This window comes from Montipora capricornis, chromosome 3 (assembly GCF_036669925.1).
Source record: "Montipora capricornis isolate CH-2021 chromosome 3, ASM3666992v2, whole genome shotgun sequence".
In the NCBI taxonomy this organism is placed as follows: Eukaryota; Metazoa; Cnidaria; class Anthozoa; order Scleractinia; family Acroporidae; genus Montipora; species Montipora capricornis.
This window is the reverse complement of record NC_090885.1, coordinates 57,991,467-58,018,966: the sequence shown is the minus strand read 5'-3', so window position 1 is coordinate 58,018,966 and position 27,500 is coordinate 57,991,467. Positions and strand designations below refer to the sequence as shown.

At 38.7% G+C, this 27,500-nt stretch overlaps 2 protein-coding genes and 1 long non-coding RNA gene across 4 annotated transcripts in view; 2 read left to right on the top strand and 1 right to left on the bottom strand.

Annotated features, from left to right (window-relative positions):
• Positions 1-904, top strand: part of LOC138043479 (homeobox protein Nkx-2.5-like) — a 12,584-nt gene extending 11,680 nt beyond the window's left edge. For both annotated transcript variants that reach the window (XM_068889766.1, XM_068889765.1), the window contains one exon: positions 1-904. This exon is cut by the window's left edge and continues 910 nt beyond it. The gene's annotated coding sequence lies outside the window, so the exon portion shown is untranslated.
• LOC138043483 (uncharacterized) overlaps positions 1-27,500 on the bottom strand; it is a 97,039-nt gene that overhangs the window by 63,342 nt on the left and 6,197 nt on the right. The window lies entirely within an intron of this gene.
• Positions 2,549-4,273, top strand: LOC138043480 (homeobox protein Nkx-2.5-like). Its single transcript, XM_068889767.1, has 2 exons — positions 2,549-3,045; positions 3,179-4,273. The coding sequence occupies exons 1-2, from the start codon at positions 2,736-2,738 to the stop codon at positions 3,586-3,588; spliced, it is 720 nt and encodes a 239-aa protein (XP_068745868.1). The 5' UTR covers positions 2,549-2,735; the 3' UTR covers positions 3,589-4,273.

The following is a 27,500-nucleotide window of genomic DNA, read 5'->3' as shown; positions in this document are numbered from 1 at the left end:
TCTTACATACACATTTTGTAAATCTCGTTTGTACATGCCTTTTGTTCTGGGCGTTACTTTGTCACTTTTCGCTGATAAATTTCACACGCAACAGTGGTATAATATTTCATCAAAGATATATTCCCACAGATGAAGTCAAAGCATAAATTTATAAATAGGTAAAAGCTAGACAAATCAGGTTTTGAGGCGTCAGAGGCTAACGCACATGTGACGCTCACCATTTCAATATCAACGGAACAAGGATAAAATACAGAATTGACATCATTTCCTAGTATTGAGCAATGGTTCAAAGGAAATTAATTCAAGCTTAGTTATATTCTGGTAGAAATGTTACTTGTTTCAATAGTATTTTTTCCTTTATTTCGGGTTTTGTATTTTTTATTTTTTAAGTTGTTTTTTCAATCACTAAAAGTGAAAGCTAGCCTTGAAATTAAGTTGTCATGAGTTACTTGTTCAAAAGAGTGATATCTTGATGACGAACTCGTGATAAGGAATAACAAGAAAATTGAGTAGCAAGCGACTTGTCATGGCGAATCACGAATTGTATGTTCCCGTTCATCTCGTTCTAAAAGGATAAACAACAATGAAGGCAGGCAGGACTGTGTTGCTTTAGAAAGACAAACATCGAACAGAATGGTAGCTTTTATAATAACATTCATTCACTACAATTTAATTGACGATTGATGTTCACACATTGTGCCTAGAGTCCACGACATTATTATCATTAAAGTATGTTCCGTGCCTCACTGCAATACGAAGATGAGGTAAATGTTTGCCACATTACTAATGTCAGCTGTTCATGAAAACATGGGATAACCTTTCGTACTTTTTTTAAACTTAAATATTTTTATGTTTAGTTTGTTTCGACACATGTCCATAAATACGAATAAATTTCAAAAGAAAAGGTATGAGTTGTGGTTTCACAATATCTATATTTTACATGCTTTTTTTTTTCTTTTTCGCACAGTCGAGGATTGTCTAAGGGTTGTGGTGAAACTAAAGGGCAATCCTGTTCGAGTAAAGCCTAAATCCTCGCTAAAATATGCCATTAATAAAAATGTCATTCTAGAAAAGCACCTCCGATAATTGAGGCATTTCAAAGACTCAACAGAAAGGACAAGGCTGAATATAAAAAAAGAAGACTAACGAGCATTTTGTTTGAAACAAAATCTACCAAATTTGTGATTAATTCTCCCATTTCACCAAAGAGACCAAGTTCATTTCGGCGCGGAAATCGATCCTATACAAATAACAAAAGAAACAGCGAAAGTAATGTTACACCTGACGAACTGTTGGAAAGGCTCGTGTAGTGAAAATTGATTTTGAAATCAAACCGGAGCTTCTGAAATTGAAAAGGCCACAATTGAACGAAGAAATAACTTTAAATTTCACACTTCATAGCAAGAATAAAAGGGAAGGTGAAATACCCAAGTGATTTGAAGCGCTCTGTAATTTCACACTAAATTTATCGACTGCCAGAAAGCAGGTCAAAGAAACACGAAAACGCAGCAAACAAAGATTTTAACCCGGCGGACTTTAGTAATCGCATTAGCTAACAACAGTTTATGGCTGTCTCGAGCCTCATTCTAATGATGTTGATTTCAGATCCTTGAAAGCAATCCACACTTGAGTAAAAAACCTTCAAAATGTCGTAATATTGTCATTTCACCACTTCCTACTCCTTGAGTTTCCGCTAAAAGGTAAGACGAGATCAGAATGAAAATCTGTTCCAGCTCGCTTTACTATGGAAATCTACTAAAGTGCAAGTAAACTTTGTCAACAATGGGCTCACGGCAGATGGCGCGTTCTCCTTTGTTCGAACGTCAATCCCTGCAATTATTAAGCGACATTACCGGACAATAGTAAAATAATAAACGAATTAACACGTATGCAGAACTGGCATAATGATTGGCATTGGGTGAGAAGTCATTATCGACTAAATAGCCCTCCACAAGTAGACTCACAAAACAAAACTGTTAGTACCTCCCATCTCGTCCAATTCCTCGCAATCTGTCAGTCATGTGCTCCTTACTATCAGAAAATCGCCAAAAGAAAACAGAAACAGTGTGTACGCAAATCTGGATACTGGTACGCGACAGCCCAACGTGTTCATTCGACATAACTCAGAAACGGAATAGACGTTCGTGAGACGTGAATCTCTCTCAGAAGGTCATATAAGATTTTTTTCCCTTTATTTTTAATCATCTCAATAATAAAAACATAAGCCAACGACACAGGTTAACCTCCCTGAACTTCTTCGATCGAGTTATCTATATAAACAAGGAGTGTTTTGAATAGCGCTCTGTAATTTGCACCTCTTCTCTTGATCTTTCGATCAACCTTCAGAAGACCCCAGCCCTTGCGTAATTGAGAGGCCGTGTGTTTTCTAATTGCATTGTGTCAGCACTCTTTAATGGAAAGTCAACAAACTACGTCAATGAAGCAAGTAACCAATAAGAAAGCCTGATTAGCTTGATTTTCCCATCAACAGCCACTAGCTGATACGCGGGCACCAACCAATCGGCGATTAATGTACAATTTTGATTTCTTATGGCTGAATAATGATATTGAAAAAAATTCCTGTAGGTCTCCCAGTGCCGTTTTTAGGATTCACATCTACGGGTGGTATCCTATTTCTGTATCGGGCAGCAGCGTGCGGCCTTCACGCTACAACTGCAATCACCGCCGGCTCCCCTCTCAACGTCGTTTAGAGCTCAAGTTGAGAATATAACATAATGAATGAAGCCATGCGAACGTCGGTAACACCGTTCTCGATCACCGATATTCTGAACCGCCGTGATGTCCCGCAGCAAAATAACAACTGTTTTGCAACTTGGGGCCAGCACTCAGTCCACAGTCATGCAATTTCGCCGACATATTTGCCTCTGCCTACATACTTTCAAAGTGCTCTACCTGGCATAAATCAACTTGGCTGTTTCAAGGCATACAATGCCTCACCGCTTCCCAACGCACTTCCTTCACTTTGCACGGAAAAAAACCTAGAAGAAAGTATTGAACGTGGAGAGCAGATAGTGAAAGATCAAAGTAAGTTAAAATAACCGTCTCTCGTTGTGCAACGGAGCCGTTGACTTAGTACAGCCGAGTTGTGTAAATCAGACAATTATTTGTTAATTGCAAGGGTTTGATCTGATTACTTGATCTGATTTCTTTAATGCAGAATCGGAAGAAAGAGATATGAACCACACCTCGACTTCGAGCCCGCAACAACAAACTAAACCACGGAAGAAGCGATCTAGAGCGGCCTTCTCTCACGCACAGGTCTTCGAGTTGGAAAGGCGATTCAGCCATCAAAAATATTTGTCTGGGCCTGAGAGAGCAGAACTAGCAAGTGCTTTAAAACTAACTGAGACACAAGTTAAAATTTGGTTTCAGAACAGACGTTACAAAACAAAACGCCGCCAATTAGCATCTGAGATCTGTCCACCAAGTGCAGCAAAGAAAGTAGCGGTTCGAGTTTTGGTTCGCGACGACCACAAACAGTATGAAGACATTGGGCTACCTTCTTTGTCAATGGCGCCGTTCAGCACCCAAAATTTTGCACCTCATTGTGGTTTTTTCTACAGATGACTCCCTAGATTACCAAATCACGTCCAAGCTATAACAACAAACAGACCCTTTCTCATCAAACTCATGAACATGAACAACGCTGATATTCAAAGAGCTGCATACATTTTATTCGCTACTGTTCTTGACTTCCCGTTCGCGATGAATCAACGTGAAATGTGAACAACTGCGGCGTCGTAACGGGATTGCGCTGGTCGAAAGATAAGCATTGGATAACGTTCAAAACGGTTAGGTGCGGAAGTGCATCACTTGTGTCGGGTGAATTACGTGGAGTGGCCCGCTCTCTTAAAGTTTACTTATACCATCGAAAAGAGATTGCGCGAGTGTAGAGTTTTAATTACCTTTAATCCGAGATTAGGATTAACAAGTGTGTATGATAGTGTACAGATTGAGGAAGGGACCAGAAGACAATTTATCGTGACTAGTAGTCACCACATAAAACAATAACTAGATATGGATAGCAATGAGATTATAAGTTCTAATTATTTTGTACTTCAGATAGTTACAATTATCAACCATGTTGTTGTTTAAGAGACTGGACATGCAAAACAAGTATCAGGCCTCTCATTATTTCTGCTATTTAGATAAGCACATGGACAAGAAAAGCACATACATATGTAGTAAGCAGTTAGCGAAGAAAGTCATGAGATGGATGTGAACTAAATAAAAACAAATTCGAGAACGCAAATTTGCTGGTTTATAATCCTGATTCTTTTGCTTTGAAGTTGAAAAAATGCTTTACCACGACAGAATGAAAACGTCAAATTTCAAACAGGATCAGAAGTGTATGGACATAAAGATAAAAAGGCAAAAAGACTGTCGATGCGTCCTTTGAATTATTTTAGCTTTAATTGATGCCTTTAGACTCACTTGCAAGACAAGCGCTTTGTTAACCCTGATAGCACTCAAGAATTTAAGGTGTCGAAAATCGTTGATATTTCTCGATTTATTTATATACCTAGAGTGGTAGCAGGATATAGAAGTATCACCGCTACCGAAGAAATGCAATTATTCTTGGTTGAATTTGATTACAGTGCATCGTCCTTCAACTACAAAGAAACTCATTAGAGCCCATTACGAGAACTTTTATTCAGGGGCTTAATGTAATTGTAAAACACTTCTTTAATACTCATTTAGGTGCCCCTCCCACGGAACGTATTTGTACGACAAGACGACGAGATTGCTTCGCTTACAACTCGCTTAATGGCTCTCGTTCGACATGTCATTCGTACGGATAAGGTTCCTTCGTATAACAACGTGAATTAAAACCCCGAGGCACTTTGAAGAGCCTTTTTCATTACAATTTGATGATCGACGGAAGTGTGAAACCAAAGACAAAGCCATCTGTTTGATCCATTATCAACATATGGGTCTAAATGCATCAAGGATTGAATAAACTGTTAATGGCAGTTACATTTCCATGAATAACTAAGACCTGTTTTAGTTTAGGCAATGTTAGCATTTCTTTTTTTTTCCGAATGCCATGGTTTCCTGTTTGCCCACTCGCTGCAGAGAATGGCACATCGTTTAAAGGTGTTAATGGTCATTTAAATTATCATCGCATCGCTTTGTGTGGAGTGTTCTATTTAGAGGTGTGTGTTTAATATGAGAAAATCAATTCCCAGTAATAGCAGGCTTTCCTATTGTAATTGCTATCATTAAACGGTAGCTCATCGAAGAAGCTTTACCTCGATATGCTATCTGTCGTGGTCATTGTAATCCCAGATCGCTTCCAAAAGAGCGAAGTGCTTTTCTGACAAGCATTAAATTTTAAATAATACCCTGTGAGGGAGCCTCTGTTCGCCTTGTCATAACAAACGGAGCCACAAAACTAAATGCCTTCTCCGATTTCAGCACCACCGAGATAATGCACTGTCAAGAAGTAAAAACAGCAAAGAAAACATTTTTGAGCAAACAAAAACATTTTAGCTTGAAAAAATATCTCGGGTTATCAGTGAAATGTAAGCCTCAAACCGTGCTTTCCTCGTTTTTGAACGGCTTTCTTATTCACCGCAAACTACTCAAGTTATACTTTATTGTTAATGACTTCAGCGTGCGACCCACTTAAGGAAGATGAAAGAAACGTATAATTAAATTTGGTAGCCGGTACATGTGTAATGAAGACATCACAACCGAAAAAACTGCATTTATAAGTTCATCCCAGTGATATCGAAAGTCGGCCAACAGCCGGTCGCGGTACCCAGTTTGATACAATTAAAATATTGCACTAAGCCTTTTGGACCACACAGCAACTCAGAAGATTGGTGATAATGACATTAACCCCTTTGTACAGCAAATCATTTATTCGTCACAAGACTGAAAGGCACGTGGTTTCAAAAACTGAACGTAAATTATTGCTATTCAAGCAAGCCTATGTGAACAGATCGAGATAAATCTCCATGCTTTTTCTTTTTTTTAATCAAAAATTATTTCAATGCAAAGATTATAAATTGGGAAGCTGAATTAAAACAAGAAGACACTCCTTTCGCTAGCCATGCAATTTGTGTACTTGCTAAATGACTCTCATCGGTCCACAGAACAACAAAACAATAACAAAAGATCGCACTAAGTGCCAGCTAGACAAAGCCCCTTTTACAAAATGTCCAACTGAACAGACGACTCGAAATGAGCATATTCTCGCTCAATAGAGGCCATTAACGAGCACTACTAATTGTGTGAATGTCCAAGAAAAGCGGGTTCTGTTTATTGAATCTTTTAGAATTTACCATTGAATCATTAAAAAAAACCAAATAGATTTAGTTTGGAACAAATATCCGGGCATAGTACAAAAACTGGCCCGCATCGATTTGTGGTTTAGAATTTCCACGGAACGTGACTTTTGCTTTTGCGGTCAGTCGCATATTCCGTTTTGTAAATGTGCATACAGCTTTCGTGCAGCCACCGTGGCCTCCGAGGAATTCTGGGGTGCGGGGAAGGAAAAATATTTACAGCTTTCCCGGGTTAAAGGCGCCTTCCTGGCGCTGAAAAATTTCATGAACTTTGTGTTCAACATCAACCATTTATCAAAACATGTCTGTTTTCAGCATTAATCCAGAGTGGTGTTCCGTTTTGTGGGTGGGCATCGAGTCGTCTATCATGCTACCAAGTTGAAGCAAAATAAGAGATCTTCCGCGTCAACATTTTATTTTAACGACTTGGCAACTTGGACCGAGCCAAAGATTGTCAGAAACAAATGAAACTGACTGATAGCCCATGCAAACACTAATTCTCAATGCTTATACACACACCGTTTTATCGCCGTTTCTTCAGTTTTTCTTAGGGACAATTGTTTACATAATTTTTAAACCGAAAAAATTCCCTCAATTGAAAATCTTATCCTGGATTTCGGGACCGCAAATGTAGCGTGATCAAACACTTCAAGATACCGAAATATTAAGAAACAGCATGCATGCGCGTTCATTTGGTACTCTTGAGAATCTCTTTCGCATTTAAAGGGTAAAACTGCATTTCGTTATCACTCGGCCAAGTTTGACAAGCAAGCAACATCCGGCAGTGTGTCGGGTGTTACAATGAAAGTGATTGGGCTATTTGCCGATAATATCTGAAGAGGCCTTCCTGAAAAGTACAGAAAATTATAACAGTGGCTTTATCTGCAGAGAAAACCAGCCGGGTATCACAACTAATCAGCTGTGTCACTCTCCATTCGGTCTTTTATCCCCTTCTCAAAGCACCGCATTCAACGCATTTCGTCCCAGACTGATATAAATTGATATTTTGTTAGCCAATGTTTAGAAAAGTGTGTTGAATTGATAAAATTTGATTTCCTCGAACACGTTTTCAATTAACTACAGTTCGAAAATTCGCTATAATTTCCTGTACGACGCAACCAAAAATATAAAAAGACAAATCAAACAGAACGAAGTTCGATTCAGTTGGAATGTCGACATATTTTGTTTTTGTCAGAAGTTAAATGACGAATTTTTCCTTTCAATTTTCTTTTTGCAAATTACACTTGGTTTCAAAACGTTTTGAAACGTTTTCCACTGTAATTCCCCAAGGAAAATGGAGATAATCCTAAGAATGTGTTAAACTAATAGACATATTTTAAGGGTACGAAACATAACCTATACTTCGTGATTTGGAAGACAATTTTATTTTAATCGGTTTCACCTAAAAACATATTCTTGGTAGTAATCAGAATCATTGTACAGTTTCACAAGCAGTCTATTTCCTCTCATATTCGCTGAAACCACCACAATGAAACCCATGACTTTCATTTCACGCACCTTAAAATTTTATCACGTTCGCTGATGTGAACAAAACGTCGAGCTGCCGATTTGGCAATTTTTTTGTTTTAGAGATCCCATAAATTATGGTGCTTTTCGATTTTTTTTTCTTATTTTGGTCCTTATCCAAGATTAAGTTCAACTAAATTATTAGGCTATTATTTAGTAGACCATTGATTTGTTGTTTCATCTAATGGGAAATCTTATTAATATTCGTAAAATGAACCATCGGTTTTTTATCTTTTTTCACGATCGATTGTATTGTTGAACATTCGCGTGGATCGAAAAACTCTTCTTTTTTCTATTTTCGCAATAACATCATCGTTTAAAATTAGTGGACTTTGAAACACACCGAAAAAGCAGTTCGCTGAAAGAAATGATCATTGAATCCCGTGAGTGTCATTATTCGGTAATAATCAACATCACATTTCTAAAAGTTCAGCTTCAACTACATTTGGATACGTAAATGGCTCACGAAACGTGACAAACACGAAACGGTTTGCAATTCCTGATCGACAGTCGGTTTGGAGCAAAATCTCAACTTTTTGGCACTGTTCCGCTGTATTCAACCAAAACGGAAATAAGACACAGATGGCATAACGCAACGAGGACAATGCTGGCTGTTCGGTCAATAACTTCCGTATGTTTACAACGCCTGCCATAAGCTCGTCTCAGGGGAGTCTTCTGTGTCTTTGTTTTGTCTTGGCAAAGATCAAGCATATCCTGTACCCGCACATAAACAGCAAAGAAAACGGATATACGCAAGGCTCGCATTGACCTCTCGTCCGATAAATAGTGGAGCAACAGATCTCTTCGTGTAAACAGTGGGGTTGTTTCGATAAGAAATGAAAATATAGAGTACCTCAAAACAGCAAAACATTGCATAAGAAGGCTATCGCAAATCCTGTTTGAACAACAAAACCTGCTTTCTGGGATCATTATGGAAAAAATAAAAAGCAAAAAAAATAATAAATAAATGTGTATATCGATTCGCGAAAATGAAGAAAACTAAGCTGCGCTTGCCCTCACTCCGAAAGAGGTTGAGCTTTTTTCTTTCTCGTTTACGAATTGTTCAGTATTTCGCTGATGCGTCACCCATTATTTCTTTTCTAAATTAAACATATAACTTAACGCAGGTTAAAGCCATCAAAAAATCACTCTGCTGACCGCAATAGATTGCTCGGTACGAGTTCCAGAGGATTTTTTTTCCTGGGGGTCCAAGTGCACCCGAAACAAGTAGTCGTATTAGTTAAAGTCTGAGACTTTTGACCACAAAAATGAGTACTGTACATGCCTGGGGATACCGAGTGCAGGGTTCAGTAACAGCGATAACTACAGGCACACTGTAAAACGTATGGCACTTAATTAAGGGGATTAAAGTATTAACACTCAACCGATGATTTGAGCGAAGTAGGATCCTTTTTTTACTCTACAAACAAATCATATGCTGCAGCACACTTTGAAAGTCCTCAAAGCTCCATTTACTCGTTCATATAAGCTCCGCTTTGATGTGACACATCACTTGACATCGCAAGTTAATGGCTTTGAAACAGGCCGCCATTTACGACCACCCATTTGCACTTGAACTTTCGGCTGCCCACTTTCATCATTTCAGACGAGAAGGCAAAAAACAGATGGCAAATGAGTGCTTTAAAAGGCGATGACAGTCTCTTTGCGACATGGTTAAGAGGTCCATTACTAGTCACAAGCACTTAGCAAGTTTCACAATAATTTTAGGCCTAACGCCGTTGTCAAGTCATAAACCACGACAACTAAACAGATACAGCTGTGGTTATCACACAGGGAAGTGTAATTCACCGAGAAACTCCAAGAATAAGTCGATAAATTTTAATACGAATACAAAACCAAAACCGCAAGAGACTCGACTCCATGGCAACCATTGCCACCACCGCGAACATACCATGACCTACTGGTGCACAACTTGCGTGAGCTCTTGTCTTTCATATGCGTCAAAAAGTCATTACAACGCAAATTACCCAACTGTTGCTAAAACCTAACAGGAACAGATTACAGGCCATGACATGCTTTCTAAGAATCTCTGGTGTAAAATGCTTAGAGGAAAAAAATTATAACAGCTACAAATTTCAAGAACACCCTTGAATCTCGCAAAAAAAAAACTGTGTCACTCTGAGGACATGAAAGTGATTGCTTTCTACGGCAATGGAAAAGACTGTTAGCGTGTTTAACGGCTTTAATAGAGAAATAAACCGAAAAAGAAGGCAGCATGCAAAGAAAACGTTTATCATCCAATATCACCTCGCTCGGTTGCCAGCATTTCACGTGTATCACTTCAAGCCGTTCATTGCGTACAATAAAATGAGCCACACATAAGACTCATACTTAACGTCGTACCAAGCAGAAATTTCCATAAACCTTCGAATGTTACCTTACCACGTTATTGTTCTGCAGTGGTTAGCGAAAGAATCCCAAAGTTAAATCGCACAGGCAGCGCGACTGTTTGTCCTCACAAACCCATTCCCTACTGAAAAATTGGTCCTTACATGCTATGCAGATATTAACAAGAAATACTTACAGGCGAGAAAAACTTCAGTTTCGTTTCGTGGTTTTATTCGTTCATGGATGGGACAAGTTCCTTTCTAGTGTACACTTTTTCTCCAAGGTGAAATAAACAGTAATTTAAAATGAACGTTGAGCATGGTAGGGGTAGAAATAAAAAAACCCGAATTCTTTTTAATCTAATAGACAACCTTTTCAAGACAATTTCCATTTGATGTTAAACTGAAGAAATAACCTCGTTTTTAGTTAACAAAAGGGGGTTCTGATTTCCCTTTAAATGGTAAGTATGAGTACATCGGCTTCATGAAAATTAAGCGTCATCCGCGAATCATTCTTGTGTTCCGACCTGCTACAAACCACTCGAACAAAACGCAACTCCTAATCTCGATTCTAGATTCTCTCACACTATCCCTTGTAATTGAGGAACCGCCCTTGCTGCGGCTGTTCAAACAACAAATTTCTGGGAGGTAAGGGTGGGGTTTAGCTATCCGTTCTCCATTCGACAAAGTTGTAATCAAGTGATCAGGCAGTACTCACTAATCAACAACATCAACAATTATGAACAAAACACTATTCCCTGGAAGAACGAAACAGAAAAAGGAAAGAATGAACTACCAGAGTCAATTGACGAGTCCGGGTTCTACACCTTATATAAGATTCAACTCAGTGAAGAAAAGGAAAAGAACAAATCCATTTCATCATTATTTGCAATTTGAGACGCCATTAAACACCCCTAAGAACAAGAACGCATTGAAGATTACCTTAAAAGGATTTGCGTTGTAGCGTTCAAGAAAAGCCCCAGATCGTAAAGCAGCTGAGGAATTATTTATCTTGATCATCATTATTGTGTTTAAGGAAAAGAAGAAATTATACTGATTTGCTTTTATATAATCGAATTGCAATGGGAAGTTCAACAACAGCGCTTCCCTCAGTCACAAATGCAGTCTAAAACGACGTCTACAAGGTAAAATTTCAAAATGGTCAAAGTTTCGAGAAAGCTACGCAAAGTAAATAAGGAAGAAAACAGAACTTTGTATTTACAGCTCGAAAATTGTAAAGAACTGCGCGCGTTCATGCACGGATATACTCAATGTTATTGGCATCCAGGCCCCCTTTCTGATAAATTGATAACCACGTGACGATCGAGATTACTGTTAATCAGAAACGCTTTGCCCAATTTCCTAATTAGTAATAATCAATTGTATAAGTGAGAGAAATAAAGAGTTGTTGTTGTTGCTGCTGTTTTTGTTGTTGATTTTTTTTCCAAGTTCAAACGAGATCATAGAATCAACATAGCAGTCACTGTGTCAATAGCAACTTCGACTTACAAGCCCATGATGCTATGTAATAAAAGAAATACAAAAATTCAGTGGTCTTTTAAATGGCAATCGTTCTTTTGGTATTTCCCAAAGTACTACTGATCTTAGTGCCAAAACCCGCTCGTCTGAAAAAACATAACATCGCAAGAGAGACGATTCAAACATTTTTTCCTTCAAATAATAGGCTGCAGCTCTCGATTTGCGAAAGTTCGAAAAATAACGAAACCTGCAAGAAATTAGTGGTATGTCACTTAAAAAAAGTGGTATTTTCCGAAGTGGCCTATTGAAACCGCGGGTAGAGTCGTCTTTCTAGATTTACAATTTTTCATTAAGGACATTAATGAGGGATCATGATATGGCACTACTTGAATACTTCAGCTAATCTTGGAAATATTAAGAACCCTCTTTACCCTGGAATCAGTATATAGTTAGCTGAGCGTTTTTAACCCGAAAAGTAGACGCCATCCTATTGAAACTAAGTCAAGGACTGGCCGCCGAAAATAAATCAAATAGTTTCAATCGTCATCGATTGCTTTTGATGGTGTATCTCCATTTCTCGGACAACCGAGGCCAGACCTAAAATAACCTTGGTTTTTTTTTTGTTGTTGTTTAATAAATTCTAATTCTAAATCTAGTTCTTATTATTATTATTATCATCATCATCATTGCCGACATTTGCATGCAAACAGTGTCCTGAACGATCTCCAACCACATGACAACGTTTAGAATAACTATTTACTTAAGCCAACTGCAGGTACAGTATTTCCAAGACATTGATCGTCATGAAATTGTTCTTGACATATTAAAGGGCCTACGTCACGCAAAATGTAATGTCAAGAACCCCAAAATTCCCAACGTAGGATGAAACATTGCAATAACCACTTAAAACTGTTAAACAACCTAAAAGAAATACAGAAAAAGGAAAGGGAAGCATGGATGGCACAAACGGACAATGATTGAAATGGACTTCATTTGGGTAACCTTGAAAAAAGTCGGCCTGAATTTTTTCAAGTTCATGGCCAATCGGCAGAATAAAGGCCGTGTTTGCTCAGAATCATCTTGTTTGCGATGTAACGATAATTTTATAAGTAAAGGAATTCCACATTACCGCTTTCAAGTTTTAAACTCGTGATTAATTGAAGATTTCTGCTCGGCACCCTAAAATAACGTGACACAGCCGTTTAAAATACGGTATTAAATTTTGGTACACTTTAAGACAAAATTCGTTATCAGCTAGATCATATATTACAAGTTGTACATTGATTCAGTCTTACGAAGGACACGCATTGTTGACAAAAATCCATAAACACTCGCATAGTGACATTGTCTCCACCCACAAAAAAAGAGAAAGTTCACCAAGGCCGAAGTCGATGTCAATACTAGTCTATTATACGTTTGGGGATTCACTCACTCACAATAACATGGTTGCAAATGGTGAACAAACATGAAATGGGATAAGAATATTAATAATAATAATAATTATTATTATTATTATTATTATTATTATTATTATTATTATTATTATTGATCTCATGTAATGACTAGTACTAAAATAGAATAACATGTGCAAAGTATTGTACTAAAACGCCAGATAGTACATGTATTACAATGATTAAGGCACACGTGGAGTCTCGGGGTAGTTTGTCTCCTCCTTTTCGATTTCTAATATAAAATAATTAGGATAGTACACGCATTCTCATTGGTCAATAGCTGTGTTTAGATGAGAGTATGGAACATGGCTGTGACATCACACGAATTTTGATTGTTTATGTATTGTCAGACGCGCGTTTTGATTGGTTAGTAGGAAATATGAGCGTGTGTCAAGGAAATCTGTTTCAATCAAGAAGTAAAAAACAGCATTTCCCTTCATATGTTGAATTATCTTTGAGAAATATTTTATAAAAGCAATAGAGGACTTTTTTTCCGTCTTTCCATGTCTTCATGTGAACACTTGGGGAAGTTGGGAGAGTTCTCGACAGTTATGGAAACCCTCGACTGCGTCTCGGATTTGCATAACTGTCTCGAATTCTCCCAACTCCCCCTCGTGTTTAGATGAAGCTATGGAAACACGGAAAACGCCCTCTATTGCTTAACTGGAACAGGGTAAGGTTTAGCTACAACTATCGATCATCAGCTTCTCACCATTTTTTGAAGCCAGTGTATCAGTGTCAATATAGTCTGCAGTATAAATTCATTTTTTTACAGAAATTACAGCAGTCTTCGACCTCTCAAGTAATGGTACATTTAATAGAAAGATTTAGAATCGGGTTTACGTGAAACGGAAAACGGCAACAGGCAGGGTGCTGTTGATAATTAAAAGCATGCGAAATCTCTTATTCTAACTGGTCTCTCATTTTTCAGAAGTTCAAGTACTTGATACTTGTCACTAACAGGCAAGAAATGAGCCGATATAAATGAAGTTTCTTCCATTTTTGGCAAAACGCAAATGTTCAAATTAGTTCGATGTTTTCCGTTCACAGTTTGCCCCAAACACGAGTTAACGGGAAACGACAGACGCAAGTGGCAGGCCATTGCTCGTCTCAAAACCATGGAAATATGTTGCTCAAAAGCAAGAAATCAGCTAAAATCAACCAAGCTCCTTTGATTCTTGCCAAGACTTAAATTTCAACCTGATTTATGCCGTTTGCCGTAATCGCGATGCTAAATCCCTACATAATTCAAATCATCGGTCAAAAACCCGTGCATCAAATATGGTATCTGCACTCTCAGAAAAAAGGAACCCTGAGGCAAGTTCAACGATGTTTCAACGGTATTATTACACTGAATTATTCACGTCATTTTCAAAGCAATCTCGAATTTCTCAGTCTACCCCGCAATCAGACAATCATCTTTTCGAATTTTCTGCCTGCTATGATAAATTTATTAACTCGGTTTTTCCCCTTACGTTTTATCTCTGCTCTTCAGTTGAAAGCTGAAATGATAAGTGTCCTCTCTAGCAAAGTTATATTCGGTGAAGTTGCTGAGAATCATAGAATCATGCACGATAGCAGGATTGCTAGTGCCTCCTCATCATTCAAAGTGAAATTCAATTTATCCTCAAAATCTTGAAAAAACTGATTTAAGTACTTGTGAACATAAGTACATTGGTCCGAGTCAGAGGAACAGGATGGTAAATACAACTCCAGTGGTCAACACATGACGAAGTGTTCCAAGTAAAAGGTCTATCAGCTTCAACTACCTGGCATTCGTGTCCAAGTGCCCGGCATTCAATTAAAAATCAAAGTAGATACAGAAAGCGAGACAGTGAATTTGCACTTAATCCATTTCATTTCAATCACTTCGTCCAAATAATTAATTTAGCCGAAGACTGTAATTCTTAAACTTTTTTTTTCAATTATTTTTCATGTTCTTAAGCAGACCTGTGTAAGCGAAATTACACCGACTCAGTCGGTGGAAGAAAATGTAATTGTCTGTAATTTCGTAGCTTTCTTTTTTCAGGTTTAATTTCCGAAAGATAACAGATTTTATCCCATTTGCATGTTGACTATTATAATAAAATTTATAAATGTGCAGTTCTTCGTAAATTTCCTGCTTCGATGAAGCTCGAAAGACACATTTTTATACAAGAATTGACGATCACGAATTCGAGCAGAGTAGTTAAAACTTGATCTCACAAAAAATAAGGGAAACAAAGAGAGAAACCAATATAAATGCCGGTTTAAAAAGAGGTGAGAGTTTTCACTAATATCATGCGCTCCCATTCATTGTAACACATTTTCGTTCAGGGTATTAAATTCAGAATAAGTAGAATAAGTAGAAACCAATATACATGCCGGTTTAAAAAGAGGTGAAAGTTTTAACTAATATCACTCCTATTCACTGTCAAGCATTTTCGTTCAGATTAAATAATTCAAAATATATGAAATCAATATCTATTCTATTATATTCCTACGTGTATTCACAACTTGGCAGATGCAAAGGTACACCAATAGCTCAGAAAATCATTTAATTTAGAAATCCATTTTTTAAGATCTTATTCAACAACAGACTATAACTATTTGGTTTGCTGTATTGACCACAGCTAAGAACAGCTCAGGCCGATCACCTCATCATCAGACGAAGAGCGAAATTTTCTTCTTTGTCACCGAATAAAAAAGTCTAACACCTTACAATCGTTCATATTTAGTATTGACGGTTATTGGTTTCAAAGAAGTATTCCTTTTACGCTGTAACTATATCCTAACTAATTGGACCAAAAAGTAGTCTCCTCAGAAAATTAAAACAATTTATGAGCGATAAAATGCCTTTCTTGATTACCAGATAATCTATAGTGTCTGAATCTTTTCAGCAATTTTTTTTTACATAACATATACAGAAAGAACTTCACATTTTTCAGTTTCATGGCTTGATCCTGCGCCAAAAATTACAAAAAAGGTACTCTTTTACGTACTGGTTTCAATATGAGAAATCGTATGTGAAAAATAATTGCGCGGTAGCATAAGGTGTGAAAGCAGGCACGAGCAACAGATTGACAAGTCACTCAACCTAAGTTAAAAGAGAAAGAAACAATAACTGGCTATTGAAAATTACGACAAAAAATCCTGTCGGCAGCACATTTCCGGTTTTGTATTCAGCTCAAATTTATGGCAATTGACAATGAAGTCTTCATCAGAAGCCCAAACATTGTTGTTGCACTTTACGGTGGTACCGCGCTTTTAATTTCCTTTTTGACTCATTTTTAAATTACCTGTTTAAAGGACAACTCAAAGAAAATAGTGCTTCTTTTTTATATTTCGGCAGGAAATTATGCGGTTAGCTCCTGATCTCGGGGGCACAAGAAATCTTCTTATTTTTCCCGAAAATTCTTTAAATTGAAACCGTAAACGTACTCTTCACATGCCAATGAGGAGCTGCCATTGAATATGCGTGGATTTTGGAATCCAGAGAAATTAAGATAATAAGAATTTAGTGTTCATGTCCATGCTAATTGCGCAATCATTCACAGAACAGATTGGAAAGGTGCTTAAGACAAAGCGAATAAAAGAGAACTTTTCTTTTGTTGTGACTAATTTTAAATCAATAATAAGTAAAAAATGAAATCCAGGAAACTCGCTTCCTGGCTGTCATTCAGTTGTATCAGAGGAAGCGTTTCACAGCCCAAGTAGAAAGAAGGCGGCGTCTTATTCTACGCCACGCTTTCATTTTGAAAGGAATGATAAAAAAAATGCAAAATTGCGTTAAACTTAATTACATAGAGAATTAAATATAAACAAAAATCCCCCAAAATCAAACAACAGTTCAGCAATTTTAAATGAATGTTTGAATAATAAAATGTATTTAACGACGTTCATTCGTTAGAAAAATTTGCTACTCTTGTGTCAACGGTTAATGTTTCTTGTTCAATTCTCAACTGAAATCCAAACGTTCCTTCATAAACTAACATCTTTTAAGGTAAAAAATAAGAGAACTTTCAGCTTTTTCAAGGACGGACCTTTTCGCACACAAAGATTTCATCTTACAAAAGCATTTTAGTTTACAATAGCAAATACTGTTTTTAGGAATCAACAATCATGACAACATACGCGTGGCCCAAAAAAGAAAAGAATTGTAATGTACAGCTTGTGTGTTATGATTGGAGCATTTCAATAGGATAGACGGGAAAAACAACACAATAAATAAAAATATATAGTGTGCAACAACATAAGACTTAGATATTATATACATGTATTCTCCGACCTTAATGTAAACAATCGGCACCGGTTAATTACCAAAGTGTATTTTATCGGCGAATTTCTCTGATTTAGCTTTCAAAGGATCAATGGGAAAATTTAAAATGTTCAGTCGGAAAGCCCTGAACAAATAGTGAAGATGGATTAGTCTGAAGAATTGGAAAAAGCCGCTAAGTAATCAGTTGTAGAACAGTATACGTGCTCAGTATACTGGGGAATAAACTGAGGGAACAACCAATTACGAGAACACATGTGACATCTAGAAATTGACAATGAAACACAATTGGCAACACATGATAATGTTCAGAGAGACCAAGTAACAGAGACTAAAGTAAATTGAATTGAACGCGGTGAAACTAATGAATGAAAGTAGGCTGGCTTCATTTTTCGGAAATGTTAGCGCTTTTAACTTTGCTTCCGAGGTTTCAAATTATTCACCTAATCGTGTTTTTTTTTTTTTTAACTAAAAAACACAGTTTTTATTTCTATTTGCCAGGAGTTCCAGGTGTTGCAAACACTGTTTTGAATAAAGGAGGACACTATTTACTTTGAACAACTGTTCAAAGGAAACTAATTGAAACATCCGATAACTTACTACAGTTAAAAATAAGCTATGTTTCTTCAAGAAAACAAACTGTTTTGACGCTACCAAACCGTAACACAACTTGTAAGTTACAAGTTAGCTGAGTTTACAAAACAAAAGTCTTTTTTGGCTCTTTTTTACGCAGTGGTGGGTAATTTCGCAGAACGATCGATTCAGTGCGTAATAATATATCTTTGCAATCATCATTACACGATGCAGTTCTACTTTCCGGGATCGCGGCTACCCAATTTCGTCCCCTCTGAGTCCGCTTTTCATTGGTCAGCACCAAGAACACGGACTCTGGTCACTTCCAATTTATGCGCAGTCGTAGTGAAGGTCCATTTTTGTAACCGTTGACAACCACTGCTGTTTCAAATTTCTGAGCGTGCGTAGCCGTGCCGGAAGTCCGTGATTTACGGACTTCCTGCCTAGGAAGTGGCCCGGTCCGTGTTCTTGCTTCTGACCAAAAGAAAAGCGGACCCTGGGGACGAGATTGGCGGCTACCAAGGCCAGTAAAGGTAGTTATAACACTTTCCTAGAAAAGAAGGCCCAGAAGGTCATTCATGTGCTAGCTCGAAAACTCACTTAGCCCTCCTCCTTTGCCCCTCCAATGCTGAGTTCAGAGGCTGGTGATAACTGGCTTTTAGTCATGGAGAAGCAATATTGGAGCTGGATGGGGGGTAGGCAGAAAAGTGTGTTCAGTGTTACACACACATTTTCAGATCTGACAACCCAACCGTCACGACGTTGACTACGATGACTGAATGTTCACCTCAATTCCTTAAGTAAGAAAAACTCAGTTGTCTTCATGTAAATCATCGACTTGAAAGACACAAAGAGCTCCGGAGCCTGCTTGCTACACAACGTTGGCAAATCTCAATAATTTAGCGATCATGAGCTATCATGAGCATCGATGTAAAATTAGAACTGAAAATGTCAAATGTCGGAGTTATAAGAACTACTCAGTCCCAAATTTCATCAGAGACTTACACTCTCCCTCCTGGGATCTCATTAGCACCTCCTTCACGGTCGATGAGGCGTGGGCTTCTTTTAAAGACATTTTTGTCACCATTGCTGATCGACATGCACCAACCCGCACAAGTAGAGTTCGTTCTAACACGCTCCCTTGGATGACGATCAAATAAGAGCGCTAATTACTCAACGAAACTTTCATCACAAAAAGTCACAAAAGACTGGATGATCTTATGAATGGCAAGAATATCGATCACTCAGAAACAAGATAACTGTAACCATCAAATTAAAGAGGCAAAAAGGACGTATTATTCTAACCTGATTCAAGAAAATAAGAACCATTCCAGCAAATTATGGAGTGCAATCAAGTCTGCAATAGACCATTTTACAGTTGTGGCTAAGTTAAAAGGCCTAACAATGGAAGCGAGGCTGCCGGTGACCCTGTTTTGATACAAACCTTCATGCTTTTGTAATGTTAATATCACGGACTAATTAGCGTTACAACAACGCAATTTACATGATAAAAGCAGTGAGGTCTGTATCAATGCAAGGTCACCGGCAGCCTCGCAGCCATTCATAGGCTTGGTCGCTGAGCAAAGAACTGTAAAATGGCCTATTGGACCTGATGTTAAAGCTGATCAAATTCAATCTCTGGAAATTGACGGTGAAGTCATCACAGATCCAAAGCTAATCTCAGCCAACATTGCATTCTTCTTTAAATCTACGGCAGCAGTCCCACCCAGTTGCTCTCCTCAACTACTAACACGTGCACAATTTAGTTTGTCACAAATAACGGTGGATTTTGTTTACAAACAGCTGAAATCGCTGAACTCCAAGAAATCATCTGGGCTACCCGATATTCCTGTGCGGCTTCTAAAGGATGGGACTGAAGCTCTGGCGAGACCCTTAACCCTACTTATGAACAGAACGATCAATGAAGGAACGCTACCGGCTAATTGGAAACATGCTATTGTCACGCCGGTTCACAAAGCTGGATCGAAATCGGATCCATCGAACTTTCGGCCAATCTCAGTACTTCCCGTCTTCTCCAAGATACTTGAACGGGCTGTCCACCGTATGGTCTACAACTATTTACAGGAGCATAGGCTTCTTTCTCCTCTCCAATCTGGCTTACGCCCACTTCACTCAACATCCACATGCCTCACACACGTGACAAACACTCTGCTTAAAAACATTGACAAAGGACTATTAACTGGCCTTATATTTTCAGACCTAAGTAAGGCCTTTGACACCTTAGATCATAGCATTATGTTAGATAAGTTAGCTTTACTAGGAATGAATCGCTCTGTTGTCCAGTGGTTTATGTCCTATTTAACCACGCCCACTCAAAGTTTGCGTAAATGGGCTCTTGTCTGAACCCCCGTCTATACCTTTCGGGGTCCCCCAGGGTAGCTTGCTCGGCCCTTTACTCTTTATTATCTACATAAATGACCTACCCTTGGCGGTTCAAGGTTGTAGTGTCGAGCTTTATGCTGACGATACACTTATCTCTTTTACAAGCAAGTCTGTCAGTGAAATTCAAGCCCAGTTAACTGGTGGCCTAACTGATGTCCTAAGATTATGCTTGTTGGTACCCATCAGAGGACCACAGAGGCTGACGATCTAGTTATAGAAATCAGTAATACGCGTTTAGACAGGGCTAATAAGTTCAAATATCTTGGGGTCCTCCTAGACAACACACTATCTTGGAAGGACCACATAGAATATATTGGTAACAAGATCTCGTCAAGATTAGGTGTTTTGCGTCGAGCGCTTAAGGTTCTCCTCAAGCCAACTTGCCTAATGCACTACAATACTTTAGTCTTGCCATTATTCAATTACTGTTCGCCTGTCTGGGACAGTTGTTGGGCTGGGAGCAAAGATTACCTAGATAAGCTAAATAGTCGTGCCGCATGTATTATTGAAGATCGATCAATCGGGGCTGAGGAGTTAAAATCAACACTTGGCTGGCCCAACCTACAAGCGCGCAAAAATTATCTCAAATGCCTTTTAGTCCATAAATGTCTTCACGGAAGAGCGCCTTCGTACTTACTTTCAGAGTTTAGGCACGCGCACTTTTTCCATGGCTATAACACCAGAAGCCGTGATTTGCTGCGCCCTCCCTTCGCAAAAACTACCAAGTATTAGGGGAGCTTCAGAATAAACGGCGCTCGAACTTACAACACCATTCCGAGAAACATTAGGCAAGTAGAGACGTTCAGCGAATTTAAAATCAAACTAAAAGGCCATCTTAAACAGTAACGCCAGCGGTACATGCTGCATTTAATGTTTTAATGTCTTTGTTTTGTGCTGTGTCAGGGCTCCATTTAAACTGCTAAATTGGATGCCCCTGGATAAGTATTGAATTAAATAAAAAATAAAAAGAATTCACCATACCACAACGATATTTCATTTCAACATCAGATATTTGGGTTACTGTTTTGTTTTTGAACTTTACCATCCCTCTAGCCATAAGGTTTTTTTGGCTTATTAATGAATGTAATTGTTATCTACAGTCCATTGCGGATGAAATGGTGGTAACCACTAACACAAAAATCATTTCAAAATAGCTTAAATCTCCAGATATTCTCCAGAGCGAAGAATGACCTCAGAAAACAACACATCTCCTCTGAAATAACGTTTCACGGGTTCTTCACGTTAAATGAAGTAAAAACCATGTCAAGACTAAAGTGAGATATCTTCAAACTCAAAGAAAGCAATTGTATACGTGTAAAAATCGCGCCAAGAGTAACAGTCAGCTCCTTTAGATGCAATGGGTGATGATCCGCGTACGTTCGATCTGTCCTTGCGAAGGGCGTGTCTGTGAAACTAAGTTATTCAAGGAGCGCGTTATGAACGGAACGCGATATTATAAAAACAATAACAATGATGCTGATTATTAATCATCAGTGATCATCATGACTTTGTTTAAATGAGGCTAAATATAACTGAGGCCAAGTTAAAACCAAGCAAATGCGGCGGTTTGTCCTGGGATATTTGGGGGGACTCCAGGGAGTGCCATTTGCTTTGGCTATAGTTGCTTTATGGCTTGCTTGCATCCGGCATTATCACCAACCATCTTGTTTAACAGTTTATGCAAGAACACTTGTTGTGCTGTTCGTTGGGCTTGTAATACATGCGTTAAGCCTAGTCCGAAAAGCATGGCTAAGCAGGGAGATGCAAAAGTAAATATTTGATTGCACACCCAGCATGCCAGAGACGGTAGTTGAAGCAATAGTAGCACTGGTAGTGGTTGTGGTAGTGGTAGTAGAGAGAGAAATAATGATCAAAAACTAACAGATCCTTAAAAGAATTTATATCGTAACTGGCAATAACACAACGTAACAAGTCATTTTAGACCCACGAAACAATTTCGTCAATCAGAGGCCAGCGAAATCAAGAACAAAACTTTGACAATGAAATCAACAAATTTGAAGAGGTAAATTGTCAAAACTTTCTTCGGTCGACGACTCACACAAAGACACGACCGCTCCTGGCTCAGATGGCTAGTGCGCGGCTTTCGGAGAGAGAGGTCCCCGGTTCGATCCTCGGTAACTTCAACGTCTGTTTCGACTTTCCTCTGATCCGTATAGCTATAGCTTTAAATATCCGTAAAACGGAGCACTGACAGAGGGAGGGAGGTAAAGGGCGCACCGTCGGCTTCCATTGATACCAGCCTCGTAGCTGAAGGAACTGCAGACGTTAAATAAGTGACTTTACCTTTAGATAGCTCGACAGAGACCAGGCACTAAAAATATCGAATGGCTGGTAGCGAATCCCACGATCACTGAACAGTAACTGAACTTGAAATTTTTACTACTTCAATTTATAAGGCTTTGATAACGTAGTGTAAGTGTAAGTGATTACCACTAGGCGTTACCCAGAACGTGCGTTCTAGAGTTTTCTACTTTCCGCGCAGAACATGCAGTAGCAATGGACAAGCATGAAACGGCAAATTCCTCCGCGAATTGCAATACTGAATGTAGCATGTTAAAAATCAATAGTTACTTCTGTAGTATAGCTACTTGCAATTGCTAGAAAAAAATAATGAGGAAAATAAGAAAGGAAAATAACCAGCAAACAGTGTGCTGTTTATTGGGTACTTTGTGGGAAGAAATTTTACCGAAAGATAGTTTTTTACCTTCATCGGGTAAAAAACATTGAAAAGATATATCTTCTGGCCTGTTTTCAGATCGGTAGCATGCTTTGTTTTGAAAATAGAGCAGTTTGCATTTCAACTTTTTTACAATGAGTGAAATATGGATTACTTCTGAGAAACATGTCACGTACACGAAAATACCGATTCGCCTTGTGTTTTCGAATTGTGAATAACCAATATGTTAAGAGAAGTGTCTAAGCGAATGTTTTCAAGTTTAGCAGAGAGAAAAAATGTTTGAGGGCCGGTTTCTCGAAGCCTGGTTAGCGCTAACCGTTGCTTAAGAGGTATCAAAACTCATAGTTTTCCATGGTATTTAACGATGCTTTGCGCTAACCATGCTTCGAGCAACCCGGGCCAGGTGTTTTCACTGGTTTCCGGACACCAACATGGAGTCTCCATACCAAACACTACAATTTTTAGTGGTACCTTTTGCCGAATAACTCGAGTTTGTAATATCGCACAGCCGTTAAACTTTGACAAGGTCTTTATTTATTATCCTTCTACAATATGTCAAGTTCTCTCCTTAATTTATTGAATGGTAAGCGATTTTATTTTTTCTTTGCGTGATACTTGCGTGACATGAAAACTAAGAATACTTCGCAAGTAAATCGAAGTGGTTATTGCTCACACGCTTGCCCTTGGGCTGGCATAACGGTGCTCCATCAGGTAGGTAGCAATGTAAAGAACACGAAAAGTACCTTCGAATACCATTTCTGCAGTGTCTTAAGTATACCAATCGCGCGGTCTGAGTGAATTTTTTTCTTAATTCATTCTACTTTTACTGCATTGCACATAATTTAAAAAAAAATGGCAAAAAGCACAAAATCAGCATTTTCAAAGATCTTACTCTAATTTTTAAAGATATTCATGGAAAAGCATCACGCTATGGGCCCAGCTACAAAACTGCTACCAAGTCGGTGCAATCTCCGCCGACACAACAACGGTCTCTTGCTAAGTGACCCTAAGTCAATCATGAAAGATTGATTCGTTGAACGAGTATTTTCACGCGCTGCCGGCCAGCTGTGAAAAGCTGAGGAACGCTATTACCCAAGAACTGTACAGTTCATCGTCAGTTGACACGGTGGAATGTCGTTTTCTTAATCCCCTTCTTGTGCAGTGACAATCGGGTACTATGTGGCAACATTGCCAAGAACTGGTCCTCTAGACAATTCAAAAGGTGTTTCCACACCGCCTTTTCATCGTAAGTAATTGTTGCTGGATCAATTCCCACACCGATACTTAGCGCACTTGCGACTGCATGCAAGCCACAAGTATCTTCCTTCCCCGTTCCCTGCATCTCTCCGTCCATGATAAGAAGGTTGACTTTATCCGGCACTTTTACCAGTCCGGGTCATAACCATTTCTGGATACTAGATACTGGGTGTCGTAGTGGGACCTAAGGGAAACTCTTGTTCGAGCCTAGCGACTTTGTTCCTCAGCCATATCCCACGAAACCTCGCAAAATTACAGAAGACAAGCAAACACACACAACAAACAAAGAATTGATGGCGATTGCGATGAGAGAGAAAAGTCGACGGTGAAGGTGCTTGTTAGTGTGCAAACTACTTGGCCGATTCCCGTTGTTCAGATCTATCGGAGTATCGCCTAAACATTTTAACCATACGTTGTGGCCGGGCATTTTAAAATTAAAGTACAATTATTTATCACGCCTTTAAGCGTACATTATTATGTTGCTGTGAATTTCAGATCAACATGCAGGCCAACAGCATGGATGAACACATTCAATATCTCGAGACACTGTCGTCTTTGTGGCACAAATCTGCCGCGGACCAGGGTCAGTGTTGCAAACAAAGAAGCTTTTTAATTGGAGCTCTGGATGAAATTTCAAATCATTGTCGATAACGACAGCAGAGAGATTCATCCCTCCTCAATCTACTCCGGGTGCAAGCGATTTCTCTATAGAGTTCCAGCAGTTTCCGATCCAGAGGAAATTGCCACAAAGAAGGAACCATATGTGTGGACAAGCCACATTAGGGATAATTGTCCTTGTAGAGCTTGCAAATCCAAAGGAGAAGGACGACCCCGTAAGACCTCCGAACAGCCCATGGAATGGAAAGCAACAAAAACTTGTGGAAGCGAAACTGAAAGTGGCGAGGACAATAAATCAGAGCAGGTAAAGACGTATTGTCACGGGTTCAGTGCCATTATGCACAACATTGTGTTGATGGAAAAAGAGGAGACAGTTACATGTGCCAGAAAGCTATAATTTCATCTTCTTGGACAGAAATAACCGTTGTATCGGAAACAAATAAGCTAAGTACTGAAGATAAACTGTTGCTTACTTCAACCATTTTTCGCTCAGACAAGGGAAGGGCGAAAACTGACATCTTTTCTTGTACTCAAACATACAAGAATCTACCTGCTATGTTAAATGTGACCCCCCATACATGGATTCAGGCCAGAAACTCAGTTTTGACAGGTGCCATCAATGCCCTTAGCCACGAAGGTGTCTAGCCAATTCATAAGGCATTAACTGCAGATCAGCTCTATTCTATTAACCCTGTTTTGTCAGCCCCTTGATGTTTGGTATACTCTGTGACACGTAGTAAACTTGCCCTTAACATCCATGGTAAGATCCACCTTGCAGGAGGAAAAACCAGTGTCACTTGCTACATGTAAATAACTTAACAACGGAAGTCGAGGACTCAAGTTCCATCTGGTGACATTCTTACAGCTATTGACAATGACCAGGTGCTTAACAGGAAGTGGACTGTGCACAATGATAACCGTGAACAAATCATAGTACTAACAAGTGTCTGTGTAGTACCTGTTTATTCCAATGGAACATTGCTGTTGGATTCAAATCTTGCTCCAGGGGAAGAAACACATTTGAAAAATGGTAAAATAATATTAAAATACAAACAAGGGTTTGATTCCTTTAATGAGCACAATCTTTGGACAAGTCAGTTCCCTCGTAAAATTATTACCGGCATAACTATGTGAAGGTCATGTAGTACATGTAATCAACTAAATTGTGCATACATTACCATATTAAACTACAGTACAATTGGCAGACTATATCTTTCAGTGTGTGGTTTTTTATTAGTGTCATGTATTTAAAAATAATTGGATGAGTTTGAGCATGATAGCAAGAATTATCATGGCCGAGGTTTGTGTTAACTTCCGAATCCGAAGGCTGCCGGAGGCGGATAAGTAACAAACGGAAGCATTGATAATTCATGCGAAAACCGAATTGAGTAACTATTGTTTTATTATGCATAAACTTGAGCGTTTGTAAAAACAACAGCGCATACATACATACATACATACTTTATTTTTCAATGTAGGTCAGAAACCTGGCAGGTAAACACAGCTGATGTCGGCCTACCTACTTACCTAAGGCACTAACTCCATAAACAAAATTAATTACAAATAACATGTTCCATATCCTTATCGGTATTGACAGTTGTTCCTTTTACAGGAGAGATTTTCTCTAGGGTCTTCTTATTTCTTTTAATTAAGAGTTTTCTTAAAATTGTCTTTTACCCTCCAGACGTCTGGTCAGCTTTTAGACAGTTCGAAACAACTGGTCCTCTATAATCAAGACTATTTTTAGCCCACTCACTGTTCTCAGTATTCCTTTGTGCCATTATTCATTTTCTTTCTGATTTAATAAATCTGAAATTTTGTCTCAATCTATGTTCTCCCTTCTTTATCTTAAACATTGCCACAGACAAACACTTTAGCACTGTCAAAGGGAAACAGATCGGCAGGGTTCAGCACTTTCTAAACACACAGCTGCATGGTTTGCTCCGATGTGAAAAAATAACCAGAATTGAAGGGTAAGTTACTGTTTTCTTGCTTTACTGTTACTGTTTTGTAAAGGCTTGTTGGACTGAAAATTGATATACTTATTTAAAAATCGGAGAATAGCAAGGTATTGTCTTTAGTCGTTCTATACCGAAAAGAAATGAGATTATCCTTTTTCTGCGATCTCAAACCTGTCTCGTCCCTATTGTTCTCACTGCGCGTTATTTGGTTCACCCTTATTTATTTCGTTTTCTTGTAACCCAGAATAGGGAAATCAACAGAAAACCGACACTTACATCCACGCCAGTCTCTACCCAGAAGTTCTCTAGAAACAAACACGCTGGCGGAGGACCTTATATTCCTGCGACGCTCTGGGTGGAAGGACCACGGCGTTACAAAGACTTCGTGCTGGAAAGAATCCGCTCTACTCTTCCAGAATGCGAGATTGTAGAGGACATCCGAATTTTGTTTCGGCTTACTAAAGCATTACAACATGGCCGCCCATGGCCGCCACAAAGAAAAAAAAAACAGCTTCTTCTTGTTTCCAGTACCTCTCGGCCAAGCTTACCTTGTTTTCGTTTTGATCTCTACCATATACACAGCCCAAAACCGATATCCAGAAATGGTTATGCCCGA